The following is a 16,856-nucleotide window of genomic DNA, read 5'->3' as shown; positions in this document are numbered from 1 at the left end:
TCCCCCCCCAAAGCCCCAGTAGATAGTTGTATGTCATAGCTGCACGTCCTTCTAGTTGCTGTATGTGGGACGTGGCCTCAGTATGGCTAGAGAAGCGGCCCGTGGATGCACGCCCGGGATCCGAACCCGGGCCACCAGCATCGGAGCACACGCACTTAACCGCTAGGCCACGGGGCCGGCCCATGATTTATTTTACATAAATCTAAATCCAGGATTTAGAAGGTGGAATCCAGGATTCCACCTTGGATGAATTTGTTGCTTTAAGCCCATTTGGAATTCAGGATCTCCCTAGCCAGGGAACTGGGTGTGATATCTCCAAGGTGAAAAATTCATTGTCATCACCAGAGAGGGCATTTCCACGTTGGCTGCACCTAGCTTGAAAACATACATTGGGTCGAAACACTTCTCCAATAAGTGAAATTGGAGTTGTTTGAAAAGGGGACCCATTGGTGTGAAACATCTCCAGAAAGCTAGGCGCCGAAATACGGCACTGGGGGAGGCTGCAGAGACTGTTCGTGAGAGGTGATGATTCAGCAGGGCTCGGACTGGAACAAGTGTCTGATTACTGTGGTTATCCTTATCATAATTATCAAATAAGTTGCATCATCTTTGGTTAGTCGTGACTGGCCTGGCTCCACCTGCAGAGGCAGAAGGGCCAAGGATTGCAATAGAACGTAGCCAACCAACTAGGTTATCATGAATTCCCAACACAGCAAATCAACACAAACCACCACGGGGTCATCCCGTCATGAGGGAGAGATGAGAAGCAGAGGATTGCAAAGCTACCCACAGTGAGTGCTTACAAACACTTGAATCACTCCTTGAGAGGAAAATGTTCCTAAGCGAAGACATCCGAGGCCCCACGAATGGCTGTGCAACAGCTCCTCTGAGAAAGTGGAAACAAACGCACTGAGCATGAGAAATGACCTATTACGTTCCCACTACACAGCACTCAGTAAAAGGTTTTATCTGAATTCTGGTGAAATCTATCTACTGAAATCTGAAACTGTTCTTCTGCAACTAAACAACCATCGGAATTTTCTGCCTAACTTCTAAGATCGAAGCCTAAGTGGTATGTCTTCAGGCAACGAATGATACAAAATTTCCATCCGTGGCACCATCTAGATTCGAAGTGATTCCTGTATGGCTTGGACGACTTCTTTCCAGAAGCCCTGGGAAGACCTCTTCCAGGCTTGGTCAATTAACAAAGTATCAAACCATGCCATGCATATTTCCAAAGTAGCTATTTCCGTGAGTGAGTCGCAATATATATAGATACACTTAACTCAGAATATATACATATATAAATATTATATGTCTACATGTACAAATTGTAAAGTCTGTGAAGGCAGCAGGACACTTCTTTTAGAATATATATTATAAAATATATTAGAACACATTATAAAATATATCAGAATATATACATTATAGAATACATGAGAATATAATATATAACATGTAATATATCATATCTAATATATGTATAAGTTGTAAAGTTTGTGAAGGCAGCTGAACACTTTTTTATTTTAACATATATATACACACATAAATATATACATATATACACACGCATATACAGACATATATCAAATATATACATATATTCTAAAACAAGTGTCCCGCTGTCTCTTCACAGACTACCATCCTTGTTTCCCTTGCCTTTAACAACACCTACCCCGACTGTTGTGTTGGATTTATAGTTCATTCGGGTGGAGGTGGGAACTCATTCCTTCTGGATGACAGAATTCAGAGCTTCCTCCCTCTGCCACAACATAAGGCCGAATCATAAAGGCAGCAATGACCCTTTAATGCCTAGCTTACGAAGATTTTCCTTTTTTGTCTTTCAAGTAACATGCTGTGGTTTCTGAAGAATTTTTATGATCCTCCCAGATGAGAGCTGCTTTGTACAGCAAGGTGTTGTGAAACCCGCCCAAGAGAGGTTCCGTGTGTGGCCAAGTTCAGGGCGGGAGACGGATGGCCACATCAAGTCTGCAAAACCAGTCTTTAATTCTGAAAGTTATTCTGTTACTTTTCCGTGTCCGGGCGCAATTAGAAGGGAAAGGCATGTCCTTAATTGGGTGTGAAACCCTAGTCTTGACCACCGACCCTAATTAGCTAGCAGCATCGCAGTCACGAGGTCGAATCCGGGTGGAGAGGGCGCGCGCTCTGGGGGGAGACGCACACTTGCCCCGCGGGGGACGGTCCTGGGTCGCCCGGAGCCTCTGGGCCCAGGCAAGGCCTGGTGGCTGCAGCGCCGGGACAGGTCCTTGCTCTAACCAGGCGCACAGGCGCACGCGGCCCGCTCCTGGTGCGCATTTTTCGCATTCCAGCTCAAGATTTGGCAACCAGCAGGCGTCACGCCCAGGGAAAATGCCACCCACAATGTGCAGATGATGGCTCGGGGCGGGGGGCGGTGCTGGTGGGGGAGGCTGGCTGCCGGGGGCCAGAAAACCACACCCAGGGCCGGATTCTGATTTCTTGTCGTCCCCTCCCTGTTGGCCTAGCCGGGCAGGCCTGGCCTGGTCCCTGTAAAACATGGCAGTTCTGAAGTGCTGACTTAAACGAGGCCTGGCCTCTGCGAGAGATCGCCCGCACTCCGACTCTAAGACTGAGGGTCAAGACACTCCCTCCAAGGGCGGAATGGTTGAGATTCTTTCAAGCAAGGTGTCAGGCAGAGTCCCTTTCTGCTGCTCAAAGTGTGGTCCGTGGACTCGCAGACCGGTCAGCCCCGGGGACTGGTCAGGACCGCAGCTTGCAAGCCCTCTGCACCCCAGTGTGCATTTTAACCAGGTGCCCGGGGGAAAGAGTGGCCAGTTAAAATACAAGAGGTCCAATTACATTAGAATTTCCGATACACACTACTGTAGTCATTTCGTCGTATACCTATACCCAAACACAGCTTGGGACATACACTAGGGGGAAGAAAAACTATCATCGTGCATCTGAAATTCCAACGTATCTGGGCATCCAGCATTTCTTTTTTTCGGTAGTCCCTGGTGTGTTTAAAACAGTGACCCATCGGGTTGCATGCGCTGTCTTTGGTGGTTCTTTCTCTGAAATCTGTCTCTCATTTTTTTTTTTCCAAATGGTTCTTCTGAAATAATCACAGATTCACAGGAAGCTGCAAAGAAACACACGGGGAGGTCCCGCGCGCCCCTCCGCGCCTCCCCCAGAGGCAGCATCTTGCATCACGATCGTCCAGCAGCGAAACCAGGAAGCTGACATGGGTTGTGTGTTTATTCGCCAGACCTGGCACCCGCCCGCGGGTATTCGTGGGCACCGCGCAGTCGACGAAGCGTCCTAGGTTCTGTTTTATTTTTTAACTTTACTTTTGTTGGAACCACGCCCTCCCCGTCCCCAGCCGGTCCCGGTCCCGCCTCCCAACCTTCCGGGCTGGGGCGCAGCAAGCACGACGGCCTGCCCGCGCGTCCCCTGGGGGAGCTCGGCGGGGACCCCACCCTCCCCGAGGACGCCCGCCTCCTCTGTGGCTCGGGCAGCCCCCACGCCCCGGCCTGGCGCTTCCAGGGCGGGGGCGGAGCGCGGCGGCCACGGCGACACCCCTAGCTCGGCGGGCCGTGTCCGGGCCGGCGCCGGGGCGGGCGGGGAGAGCGCGCGGCCCCGCCCAGGCCGCTTCCGCCCGGCCCCCCATTAGCGCGCACGCAGCGCCGGCGCCGGTGGCGGCGGACCCGGGACACGAGGAATGAACAGGGAGCCGGGAGCCCGTGGCCGGGACCCCGCCTCGCCCCCGCCAGCCCGGGCCGCGCCCCACGCCGAGGCCGCGCCGCCGCCCCCGCCTCCGCCCGACCCGCCGTGCCCGCCCCGCGAGGCCGCCGGCTACTCCCACCAGCTGCTGCTGCTGCTGCTGCAGTGAGCGCCGCCCCGCGCCCCGCCATTGTCCCCACCGCTCCGCCAGCCGCGCCGGGCCGCGCTCCGGGAGGCGAGGGGCGCGCATGGGAGGGCGCTGCTGATGCCGCCGCCGCCGCGCCGCCCTCCGAGGCTGCGTCCCGGGAAACCCGGTCCCCCGCGCCCCCCGGCCCGGCCCGGCGCCCCGGACTTGAGCGCGCCCCCATGGAGGCGCCCGGGCTGGCCAAGGCGGCCGCGGCGGACCCCAGCCCCGGGGAGAGCCCGGGAGAGACCCCCGACGGGGCGCCCGCGAAGTTCCCCAGCCCTGAGGCGCCTTCGCCCGAGCCGCCCGCTTACCGCCTGCAGGACTTCGACACGGTGGCCACCGTGGGTGAGTAGGACGCGCGGGGACCCGGCCCGCAGGGGCGCTCGGCGCCGCCCGGGACGCTGGCGTCAGACAAAGGCCCCGTGTGCCGTCGACCGGCCACCTCCCAGGGAGGCCCCTGCCCGGCCCGGCCTGCTCGGGGCCCCCGCGCGGGGCTACCCCTGCACCCTCGCCACCCGGCGCGCCCAGAGTTGGAAGGCGTCTCCCCGGCCCCCGGGAGCTTCCCCACCTGCCGGCACCCTGCCCTGCACATCTAAAAGCTCCTTATTTAGATCTACTCCCCAAAACCGCCCTGGTGACTGGGCCCCCCCGACGTCACAAAACTTCCTGGTGGTCACCTCACTTTGGGGACCTCGAGCGTCCTCCCAGGCGGGGACCTCCAGGGACAGAGGCGGCGGCCCTGAAGGCACCTGCAGACCGAACCTTGGCCAGCCTTCCTCTCTGCCCAGCGGCAGGATGCTCCCGTGCGGACATTAGACATAACTGGGGGGTGGGGGGTGGGGGTGGAGGGGACAGGTGTCCCGTGGCTTTATGGGGGCCGGGGGTGGTGGCTAAAGATGAGCTACACATTTCCTGACACCGCGCATGCTTTTCATCTTGTTCATCCCAAATTTAGCATTGTTTTATCAGACGCTTATTTCCTTTGTCCTCTATCGTTAAACTTAACCCCAAGCGGGCCGCTGGAAATATAGGTTTCCAGTTCACTGGGCACCTGGATCCCCAAACGCGCTGGTTTGTGGGACCACTCTGCGTGGGTCAGAAGATGCTAGTCCCATGTCAGTGCTGGATTCCAGCTGTGGGGACAAGCCAGCCTGTGGCTTCTAAGTGACTCTTGGTTGCTAAGGGGGTTGTGCCAACCTGTTGCTTGTCAGGAAGATAAATGGGGAGCAGGCCATGCCACGTATGACTGTGGGGCAGGGGTGTTCAGGTACTTTCTTGGGTGTCCCCCTCATTTTGGAAAGGAGGAAGCTGGAAGCAGTGGGCTCCAGGTCGTGACTCACGGCTTCATAAGACCAACAGAAACAGCCAGAGTGGCATTGAAACTGCCAGCCGAGAAGGGCCCCTCTCTTTTCCTTCAGTGGCCTCCCTGCATTTGTGTAGATGGCTGTGAGGAAGGGGTCCCCGGGAAACCTGGTTTGGGAAGGAGAGCGTGGGGGGGCACCCTCCTTGTCTCTCTTGCTTCTCTCCCTCTCAATGCTCTCCTCCTCCTCTCCGTCTCTCTCTCGTGACATCTCTCTTTCTCTCCCTCTCTGTGTCCTATCTCCCTGTCTCCCTCCCTCCCTCTGGGAAGCTCTGCTGGGCTGATGTAAAAGCTGGCAGTGTTTCACAGGACAGTAGGGTGGGACAGAAACCCAGGCCAGCGCAGTTACAGGTAAAAGCACAGTTAAACAATGGAAAGTTGGTGGAGCTCCTGCCGTCCCTTGGCACACAGCACCAGTAATTGTATTTCTTTTGGGCACACGGATGGGCCTATTGTGAAAGGTTCCCCGTGCGGAGGTTCCCCGGGTGGAGGCCAGGACAGCGGGGTGAGGGCAGGCGGGTGGGCTGCAGACCTGACGGATTCTGGTGTGGGCAGTCACGTGGGGGCCCTGTGGGCACTGCCACGTGGGTGTAGGGTGCCCAGAGAGTTATCTCATCCTTAAAAATAGAATGTTGCCACCTCTGGGGACCAAGAGGGCCGGGCTGGGCAGAGTGGGAGGAGTGGGGAAGTGAGCTCACTTTTTTGATTGAGTCCTCTGTGCCGCTCTTAATGAAGAGGATGCTTGTTCTTAAAGGATAACTTCCTGTGGGTTCCAAGGGTGTGAAGGGAGAGCCTGGTTACCCATATTCGGGATGTTGGACTAGGAGTGGAGCAGGGACCCAGACGTGTGTGACAGACCCAGGCGTGTGTGTATGTATGTGTGTTGCTTCAAAGCTTTGGTGACATTTTCTGCAGTCTTTTACCTGAACCCCTTTTGTTTAATAGTGGATAAAGATTAATCTGAGCATGATTAACCTTGGAGACTAAGAATAAGCTTTACAAAATCCCAAGCCTTTCGGAACCATCACGATCATGTCTCTGAGCCACAATCTGCAGCAGTGTGTTAGATGATTTCATAAGGCATAGTGAGGGGCTAGGTGACCCCTGTACCTGCAGTTAGAACCCAGTCAGGGTGGGCCTGAATTCTCTTCTACCTAAGCTTCCAACTCAGGAAAAGATGTTCCTTATTAACGGCTCCTTGCCCCCATTCCCACCCCAAACAGGCAACCACAGGGGTTCTGAATTGTCTGAGAGTGTCTGTGTGCAGTTGTCCAGCTGAGCAATGCTGTTCTCCACGACGTAAAACCAACCCACAGGCAAACAAACAAGAAGCAAAAAACCCCCAAACCTCTCTTTAACCTTTCTTTACTTATCACAATCCCTGCCCTTCGGAACCTTCTAGAATGAGTCAGGATGAAGAGACACTGCTGGACTCCTCCCTGAAGGTTGTGCTAAGTCCTTCCCCATGAAGATGTGCATGTATTTTCATCTGGTCTGACCTCTCCTCATGTGAGTGAGTTACTCTTTTCCTCACCAACATGCTGTTGTGTTTTTCATCCCTCCCTCTTGCCTGGGAGGTGGGCACCGGGGAGGTGCCCATGGGGCAGAATCGCTGCCTCATGCTCGCTGAGGACGTGGTGAGGACGTTGATGTTGTGAGGATGTTCACATTTCAGCACAGGTAGACTGCAGCAGGTGAACACATGTGCTTTTCTGTAATTTAGCAAACCCTGCGGTACCTATGGAGATGGCAGGACTGTTGGGGGAGACACCGTGAACCCCAGACCCAGGTAGAAACAGACGGCCACGTTCACGGGGCGGGCACGACAGCCTGGTGATAGAATAAGGTGGAACGTCGGTCATCATTTGGTCTCAGATGCTCTTATTTTGTGCTTTTGCATAAACTAGCCCCATGGGAATTTGTCAGCATTCTAGGTCGACCAGTTCTCCACAAATTCAGATAGTTTGGAAGAAAGGTCAGCTTGTGTTGGTGAAAAATCTGATGATGGCATTTTTTTTTAGAGCACAGAAGAGACTTTGGGGCACATCTGGGCTAAACTGTGATTTCATAGATTGAGAAACTCGGGCTCAGAGTGGCCACACTGCTCAATAGAGAAGAAATGGTTTGCAACACCACTTTCTGCATTTCAGGTCCATATCAACAAGCTTGATTTCTTTTCTTGAGCGTGAACAATGGTGCCATTAAAAAATACTTATTTGGAAATAATTATAGGTTCACAGGGGATTCCAAAAATCCCCTGGAGTCCCATGCGTCCTTTGCGAAACTTCCCCCCATGGTGACATCGTCTGTAGCTGTGTCACAATATCAAAACCAGGATGTCAGCATGTGTACAATCCTATAAGAGACCACAGACCCTGTTCAGTGCTCCTCAGTTTTCATGAGCACTTTGTGTTTGTGAGTGTGGGTGCCTGTATGGTTCTATGCAGTTTTGTCTCGTGTGTCCATTGGGGCAGCCAGCACCCCCAAATCAAGGCACAGAACTCATTCCCTCAACACAGACAACTCCCTCATGCTTGACGCTTTTTATTTTTTAACTACTACACATCACACGATGCGAATGTTGTGTTTTCTCAAGATCTAGGAGGCCTTCCTTAATGAATAATTAATTATAGATGGTTCTCTCTAAAGCACTTACAGTCATTTTCCTCCATACCGATAGGATGTTCTCCTGCCATCTTGGTTCCCCTGAATTGGCCTTAATTTCACTCCCTCTGACCTTGACTATCATTTTACTCCTGCACCATCACACCGGCACACCTCCAGAAGGAGTGGGATCTGAACCAGTGAGGTATTACTGTGCACGTAAATGAATCATCGTATGGGCGGTGTTGACATAAGCCATTGGTCGATAGTGTTTTTTATTGCTTAACAATACACAGAAAATTGTCTCCACCCTTCATTCTCTTCATCTTGCGTGGGCGCGTTAGAGTAAACTGGTGAATGTCCGTGCATGACCGTTGCAATGTAAGAGCATCACAGGAACTTGAAGAATTAAATAAAATTTCAGAAAAAGAACATTTCCAAGTACAGAAGTGTTGCAGGTCATTCTCTTCATTTTTTAAAAATTGAGGTGAAATTCACATAATATAAAAGGAACCATTTTAAAGGGAACTGTCCAGTGGCATTTTGTACATTCACAAAGTTATGCAGCTATCATCTCTGTCTGGTTCTGGGACATTTTCGTCACCCCGAAAGGAGACCCCTTACCTATGAAGCAATCATTCCTGTATCCGCATCCCCTAGTCCCTGGCAACTGCCACTCTGCTTCCTGTCTCTGTGGATTTGCCTGTTCTATGTTCCTCTTCATTTTACAGACTCGTCTTTCTCACTTTCCGTCTCCAAGGGGATGAGGAGCCAATGTGAAGAGAAGGTGAGGAGATCCAGAGCCAATAGCTCCCTGCTCCAGAGGAGAGGAAGAAAATGGGCCTGTGGGAAGAAAATCTGGGATGGGAAAGACCAGAGGAGGACAAACTAGGAGTAGAAACATGCAGAGCGAGAGAGAGAGTGATGAGGAAACAGGTCACAGATACATGCACACAAAACTTGCTGTCCTAGGGTGAATAGTGTCCCCCAAAATTCATGACCTCTCAGAACCTCAGAATGGGACCTTATTTGGAAATAGACTCTCTACCGATGTAATTAGTGAAGGCTTGAGATGAGGGCATCCTGGATGAGGGTGGCCCTAAATCCAATGACAGATGTCCTTATTAGAGACACAGAAGAGAAGAGACACAGACACAGAGGAGAAACCACAGGAAGACGGAGGCAGAGATGGGAGGGATGTGGCCACAAGCTCAGTGATGCCTGGAGCCCCAGAAGCTGGAAGAGGCAGGAAGGACTCTCCCCTGGAGCCTCTGGAGGGAGTGTGGCCCTGCCACACCTTCATCTCAGACTTCTGTTCTCCAGAACTGGGAGAGGATGAATTCCTGTAGTTTTAAGCCACCACAGGCTTGTGGGAGCCCCAGACAACTAATAACACCTGCCAAAGAGGATTGCAGAGCTGCCTTACGTTAGGTCCATGACTAAGTTTCCCCAAATCCTTGGAGGTGGACCACATCCGGTTACGAGTTGGACACTGTTTTCCACGAGTGACCTTATCCTAGATAGCCTGTGAATGTGGTTAACTCGGGAGAGCCATGTGTTCATTTCAGAGGATGAGGCATCCACAGCTCACTGCTTGAGGAAAGTCATCTGCAGAGCTGGATGGGGCAGAGCCGAGAACTTGCTCCTTCTCCCACTTCCTCTCCTGCTCTCTTCACCCTCCATCGTCCCCCCAAAGAGCAGAGGGGTGAGACCTACACACAGTGTCCACCTCATCTTGTCACTCCCCTTTGTAAATCCAGGAATAGAGCTGGCTTCCCACATTGCCAGCCCAAGGGGTGCCATCTTGAATCAGTCCTGACCTTGGTGTCTTAGTCCATTTGGGCTGCCATAACAAAATACCGTAAATTGGGTGGCTTATAAACAACGCAAACTTATTTTTCACAGTTCTGGAGGCTAGAAGTCTGAGACCAAGGTGACAGCATGGTCATCTTCTGGTGAGAGATCTCTCCTGGGTTGCAGATGGCTGTCTTCTCAAGGCGGAGAGCAGAGACAGGAAGCAATTTCTCTTGTGACTCTTAAACGGACACTAATCCTATCATGGCGACTCTGCCCTTGTGACTCATCTAATCCTAATTACCCCCCAAAGGGCCCACCTCCAAATACCATTCCATTGTGTGTTAGGGCTTCAACATATGGGTTTTGGGGGGACACCACATTCAATCCATAACATTCAGTTAGCTCCTTCTTACATGTTGCCCTGCCTTCCTTCTCCTGAACTCCTGCCTTTGGGGTGAAGGTGGCTGCCCCAGGAGTAGGCTCACTTTGTCACATCCTGGAACCCCTAGCGGAGGACACCTCTCTCCCTCTGTTTGGGGACAGCCCTCCCTGGCTGTACTTGGGTCACCCATGTGGATGGGGACATGGCACCCTGATGGTGTTCTCATACCTGGTTCTGGGATGGGTCCCAACACAGTTGGGGACCACCAGGGAGGCCACCTTTGCCACCAGAAGAAAAGGGCAGAGGCACCATATGACACAGATGGAAGTGTCGGCTCCGCCTTGCCCTCCGTGGGCTCACGAGCAGCCTCTAACCTGTGTTCTTTTTGGGAGAAACATAACTCAGAATTCTCAGGAAACCGCTTTCAGTCGTTTTGGGAGCGTCACCCTGGGGCTTTCTCTGTATCCTCCCAGGCTTTTTTCAAACAACCACAAAGTGTCACCACATTCACCGCCATTTGCAATTTTTTCCTCTTTTCTTTGGAACTCTACGTACCCTGTTTCTTGCTGGGAAGAAGAGACTAGTACTGGATAATAAAGGTCAACTGTTTCGAGCTCATAAACAGTGTGCTGGGCAGAGTACAGTCATCTCCGTTGATTTCACAAGGATCCCCACGATGAGGCTGGCTGATGCATCTGGGGTCCCCCTTCTCTGCACCGCGTGTCAACTGTAGATGGCATTGGAGTTATCGCCTCCCTTCCATCTTTCATCCCCTCCCAGTGTGTATGTCTTGCTTCCCCTGGAATGAGAGGCATCGTACTGGAGGCAAAAACCATCTCCGGGGCTGTCTGCTAGCTGGGTATCTTTGGGCAGAATGTGTTCCTTCTCTCAAACCTTCTTTGCCGTCAAGAGAGCGTGGCTTATGATGACATCGCAGAGTTTCTGTGGGCAGAGGAGCTAATGATTTATTGTGGTGCTTGGCATGGCTTGGGCGCCATAAAGGGCAGCCGCCCGTAGCGCCATCATCCATTCATGTATTCACCCACACATCGGGTGGTTGGCCTGTCCCTATCTGGCTGGGACCTTCCCGGAGTGCACTGAAAGTTCTCCATCTTAGGAAACTCCTGGGTCCCGGGCAACCCAGGATGGTGGGTCTGCCTACTCACCAGATCACTGAGCACCCCGTAAGTGCCAGCCTGTGCTCTGGATGTGGGAGATCATCGGGAACCCAATAGACGGGGGTCCCTGCGTCTTGGAGTTTACGTTCCAGGGCAAGAGGCAGACAACGTGAACTGAGCGTGTTACGTCCATTCGGTGGGTTGTTAGAATGCCGCCAGAACTCTGGGGGAGAGCAGCAGAGTGGGTCACCGGGATTGGGGTGACGGCAGGTTGTGGAGAGGTAGGGGCATGCTAACATGGGAAAGAGGAGGTGGCACTCTGCCTGTCCCGCATCCAACCATCTCCATCATCTTCATCACCATCACGACCACCATCACTTCTGACACTCATGAAACTGATTTTATGAAATTCGTACAACATAAAATTATTTTCAAGTGAACAATTCAGTAGCATTTAGCAAATGTGCAATATTGTGCAACCATCCCTTCTCTCTACTTCCAAAGCATTTGCATCACCTGAAGAGGACACTCTGTAACATTAAGCAGTCACTCCCCATCCCTCTCCCTCAGCCCCTGGCACCACTAATCCAATTCCTGTGTCTTTGGATTTGCTTATTGTGGACATTTCATATAAATGGGATCATACAGTATGTGGACTTCTCTGTCTGGTTTCTTTCACTGAGCATAATGTTTTCAAAGTTCACCATGCAGTATTGTGTGTCAGTGCTTCACCCTTTTCATGGCTGAATAATATTCCATTGTAATGGGTGGACCACATTCTGTTTATCCTGTTCTGTTAGTTTGCTTAGAGAAACAAAGTACCACAGATTAGGTGGCTTAAACAACATTTATTTCTCACAGTTCTGGAGGCTGGAAGTTTGAGATCAAGTTATGGGCAGGGCTGGTTTCTCCTGAGGCCTCTCTCCTAGGCATCTAGACACCGTCTTCCCCCTGTGTCCTCACATGGTCTTCCCTCTGTGCGTGTCTGTGTCCTCATCTCCTCTTCTTATAAGGACCCCAGTCCTATTGGATCAGAACCCACTCTAATGACCTCATTTTACCTTAATCACCTCTTTAAAGACCCATCTCCAAATACAGTCACATTCTGAGGTTCTGGGGATTGGGACTTCAACATGAACATTTTTTGAGGGGAGGACACAATTCAGCCTATTATAGCCGTGCAACTTTTAATGCACCAAATGATACCCCAGTCCCCTTAGAGTTCCCATAATGCAGAAGTTTACCATCACCCCACTTAGATTTGGCTGATCGACTTTGAGGGTGGGAAGTAGGATTCTTTTGTGACAAAGGGCAGAAGACTGTGGCAATAGTTTGAAGACCATCTCCCTGCTTGGTCCTGGCATCAGCTCTACCTGCCTTTCTTTTGTGCATCACTCTCCACCACTCTCCTTTCTTTCTGTCCTGGTCATTTGTAACGCCTGTCACATAAAGGTTTCCTGGAAGGTCACCTTTAGTGACCACTATGAGTGGTCAAGAAGTTCCACCAGCATTCTTCTTCTTTTTAAGAATTGTTTTTATTATGGTAAAATACATATAACGTGAAATTCTCCATTTTAACCATTTTTAAAGCGTACGATTCAGTGGCATTAATTCATTCACACTGTTGTACAACCATCACCACTATCTATTTCCAAAACTTTTCCATCACCCCAGACAGAAACCCCACACCCATTAAGTAGTCACTCCCCATTCCCGCTTCCCCAGCTCCTGGTAACCTCTGATCTCCTTACTTTCTTGATGAATTCACCTCTTCTAGAGATTTCATATCAATAGTATCACACAGTTTTAATCTTTTTGTGTCTGGCTTTTTTCACTCAGTGTAATGTCTTCAGGATTCATCCATGTTGTAGGGCATATCTACCTCATTCCTTTTTATGACCCGCCTTCCTTATTCTTTCTCTACTGGAGGCTGGTCTCTGCCATCCCCTGTAGGTCTTTCCATCACTGCTCATGAACAGTGGTCAACGCATTTAAGAACCAACACAGTGTTCGGGGTTGAAGCTCAGGTTCCCGAGTGAGTGATTGTGACAGAAGCCATCCCTCTCTGCCAGCCCAGCTCCCACCTCCGTGTTCATTAAATAAGTGGTTTCCTGATGCTTGCAGACTTGGCTCTAGATCCCTCCCGTCTCTCACACATCATCCTCAGGGAGGTCTCAGTGAAGAGAGAGACCCTGTGAGTGGTGGAGACAGTCCCTCACTGGGGCCACTGAGCTCTCTGAGGTCAGCCTGCTGAACTCTGATGCCCAGAGAGGTGCTTCTCCCAATCGGCTTGGCAGTTGTGTGTATATGTGTGTAGTGAGTGTTGTGTTGTGTTGTGTTCCATCCCTTGAGGATGAGCGGGAGGCTTCACTTCCCCCCATAGAATGACCCTGAGCTGTGGCCATGAGCACTGATGGCTGTGGTCCTTCCTGCATCACCCGGGAAGTAAGCACATCTCACCAAGGCAAGCATTATCATCACCACCACCATCATCATCATCATCATCATCATCATCATCATATCATCATCATCATCATCACCATTTTGCAACAGCCCAGGCTCATCTCATTTTCCAGGACGGATGGTGGTGGTCTTTGCGTGGATTTGGGGCTTGCTCCGTTCAGTAGACCTGTCATGCATGTGCCAGGAGCATTCACCCCTCTGCTGTACGGGGCACCTCCTTGTTCTAGCTCCTGAGTTAGGGAGTCAGGGGCAGGGCAGGACCCCAAAGGAGCCTATCACAAGGTCATCTTTCTTCCATCTCCTGCTGTGATCTTTCTTATGGTCTTTCACACCATGTTCGTCTCCTATGGCTACTGTAACAAATTACCCCAAACTTAGTGGCTTAGAACAACATGCATTTCTTATTTTACAGTTCAGCAGGTTAGGAGTCTGAAGTGGATATCACTGGGTTACAATTAAGGTGTGGGCAGGGCTGAACCCCTTCTGGAGGCTCCAGGGGAGAATGCGTTTCTTTGACTGTTCCAGCTTCTAGAAGCTGCCCACACTCTTTGGCTTATGATATCTTCCTCCATCTTCTAGGCCAGCAATGTTGGGTCAAATCCTTCTCATGCTGCCATCTCTCTGGTTCTCTCCTGTCTCTCTCTTCCACTTATAAGGAGCCTTGTGATTCATTGGACTCACCCAGGTAACCCAGGATCATCTCCCTATCTGAGGTCAACCAATTAGCATCTGTAATTAGCACTTTGAAACTCAATTCCTCCTTTGCCATGTAAACTAACATATTCACTGGTTCTGGGGATCAGGACCAGGACATCTTTGGAGGAAGGGCATTTTTCCGTCTATCACAGAGATTTGTCTATGCACTGTGTACGCCTCGCCTTAAAATTGGCCCCACTTGAGAATGGGTGGTGGAGTGGGCAGCTGCCCTCCAGCCTGGCCTCATCCTTGTCCAGCTGCATTGACTTCCACGAATGGAGAAACCACAGTCACAGTAGAAAGCTCTTGCATTACCGCCCAGGAAGACAAATGCTAGCTCCGATGCGCAACGAATGTGGCCGTAAATCTGTATATGTGTGTGTGCCTGCTGGGGAAGGGATTAATTGAGTTAATTGAGGCTCTCACGTCTATGCTGTCTTCTGCCTGGCTGGAACTGTGTACAAGGACTAATTGTCACCTCTGTGGGGCCCCTCCGCTGTGCTGGGCAAGCAGAACCAGTTCTAATGAGCCTCAGTGACAGAATTATTGGAAGATGAGATGGCATAGCCTTACCTTCTAGGAGCTTGAGTCTGTCCCAGGATGCACTTTCAGACATGCAGCTCTGAGCCATGTGAGACCAGCTCTTTCCGGGGTAGCTACACGGAATCCCAGAAGCACAGCTTACATCCACCTGGAGGAGGGAGATGAAGGAGGCAGAGGGAGGCTTGTTCTCGGAGAGTCTTCAATGTGTTGATTTATTTGATAATATGGGTGGATACATTTTTTTTGGTAAACTTGGCAGGCTCATTTTTCCAAGGTTACATCTTGGAAAAATAATAAAACCAACACTGTGAAGGGTTCTACGCAGCTCCTAATTCCAGGAGCGTTTTTTTCCCTGCATTTCCTGGGTGGAGTCTTGGATTCTGCGCTGGGTTGGGTGAACAGAAGGCTACCTCCTTTGCTTCACCATTAGGGCACTTAAGTCAAGGTCCAGTTGGTGTCTAGATTACATTTAAATAGGAGAAAATGTGATAAATAGCCACTCACTGCATTTGAAGTTGTCCAGCGATTCCTCCATTAAATCACCATAATTTTCTGGAGGCTCGCTCCATTGGGACACCCTATATCAGCGATGAAAGTGGGTTGGAGGGGAGGTGTGCATTCCAGGATGCAGATTCCTTCCTCCTCCAGCATGGCTGGGTCCTGCTCCCCTGCGGTGTAAGGACGTAGTGGAGATTCTTCCTGTGGGAGGCTGCCCACAGCCCTGTGAGTCAGCCTTCTCCTCGTGAAGGAGTTTCCTGTAGGACACCTCTGGGCGGTGCTTCCAGCCTTTTATCTCATGTCACGTGCTCCAGTGGCCTCCCCAACACCCTCTTGGACCTTGCCATCCTGCTCAATCCAAGAAGATTGTCAAGGTTAGACCCTGAGCTTCAGGGGCCCCGCCCACTGGATAGTTCCATGTTTGATAAGAGATCCACCTTTGGCTCCATCTCTCTTGCACTGGCCTTGGTTACTCCACTTAACCATTGGAAAATTCATCCTGGTTTTTCCACCAGGTAACAGAAAAAAGAAATGGTCTCGCAAAATCCCTGCTCAAATGCACAAGTTCCTACAGATGATTGCAACTGATGCTACAATGTATTGAGCACGGTGCGTGGGAAGGCACTGTATTGATTCTCTTGAGGTCCTTAGTCTGGACACATTTTAGATGAGGCATCTTATCAAACAGATTTGGAGGACAACCTCCAGAAATTTCTTTGAAAATGATTGACATTGAATTTTGTTGGTGACTACACCTGTTGGATCCTTGTCTGGGGAGCCACTTCACAGAACAAAGGGCTGTACAAATGTGGGGCTGGGTGTGGCTGGCGAGAGCTTGGGCTCATCGGAAAGAAGTCCTTTGTCATGCTCAGGGCGCCTGGAGTCTGCATGTGGATGGGCAGACAGAGGTGGGACTCTGGGTGTGCCCCGAGCAAGCATGAGCCTGGGTGTGTGTATTTGTGTTGGGGGCTTGCAATTTGGGGGTGAGAGACAGGGACACTGAGCCAGCTTATGTTTGGCGACAACTCCAAAAGAAATCTTTCCGCACAGATTGAAAAATCCAGCTTGGAGTGACAATGTCAAAATCGAGAGGATATTGAGAAGGCAAACCCTCTAGAATTCCTCCTCATGGGAAGTGGCTTCCATTTGGCATCACACATTAAGAAAAAAAAATAATTTGTGTAAAAAAATCAGTAATGTCTAGAGTGTTACGTGGATTTTTGTCATTGTTAGTACCGTCAAGTGGATTCCGACTCCTGGTGACCCTGTGGACAGCAGAGGGAACCCTGCCTGGTCTTTTTGCACCATCCTCTCCCCTTCTGGCCTCTATCAGACAATGCTCTGCTGCTATGCGTAGGGTTTTCATGGCCAGTTCTTTCAGAAGTGGATGGCCAGGTCCTTCTTCCTAGTCTGTCTGTTCTGGAAGCTCTGCTGAAACCTGCTCACCATGGGTGACCCTGCTGGTGTTTGAAATGCTGGTGGCATAGCTTTCAGCATCACAGCAAT

General features: G+C 51.1%; 1 protein-coding gene across 1 annotated transcript in view; it reads left to right on the top strand.

The window, feature by feature from the left end:
* The first annotated feature begins 3,702 nt into the window (after window positions 1–3,702).
* Window positions 3,703–16,856, top strand: part of PRKX (protein kinase cAMP-dependent X-linked catalytic subunit) — a 94,372-nt gene continuing 81,218 nt past the window's right edge. Inside the window, exon 1 of the mRNA XM_058535381.1 lies at window positions 3,703–4,234. Within this exon, the coding sequence (XP_058391364.1) occupies window positions 4,069–4,234 (166 nt within the window). The 5' untranslated portion in view covers window positions 3,703–4,068. The remainder of the gene's footprint in view (window positions 4,235–16,856) is intronic.

This window comes from Diceros bicornis, chromosome X, assembly GCF_020826845.1.
Source record: "Diceros bicornis minor isolate mBicDic1 chromosome X, mDicBic1.mat.cur, whole genome shotgun sequence".
NCBI classification, from domain to species: domain Eukaryota; kingdom Metazoa; phylum Chordata; class Mammalia; order Perissodactyla; family Rhinocerotidae; genus Diceros; species Diceros bicornis.
Note: the sequence above shows the minus strand (reverse complement) of the source record. Positions and strands in the feature narration are given on the sequence as shown.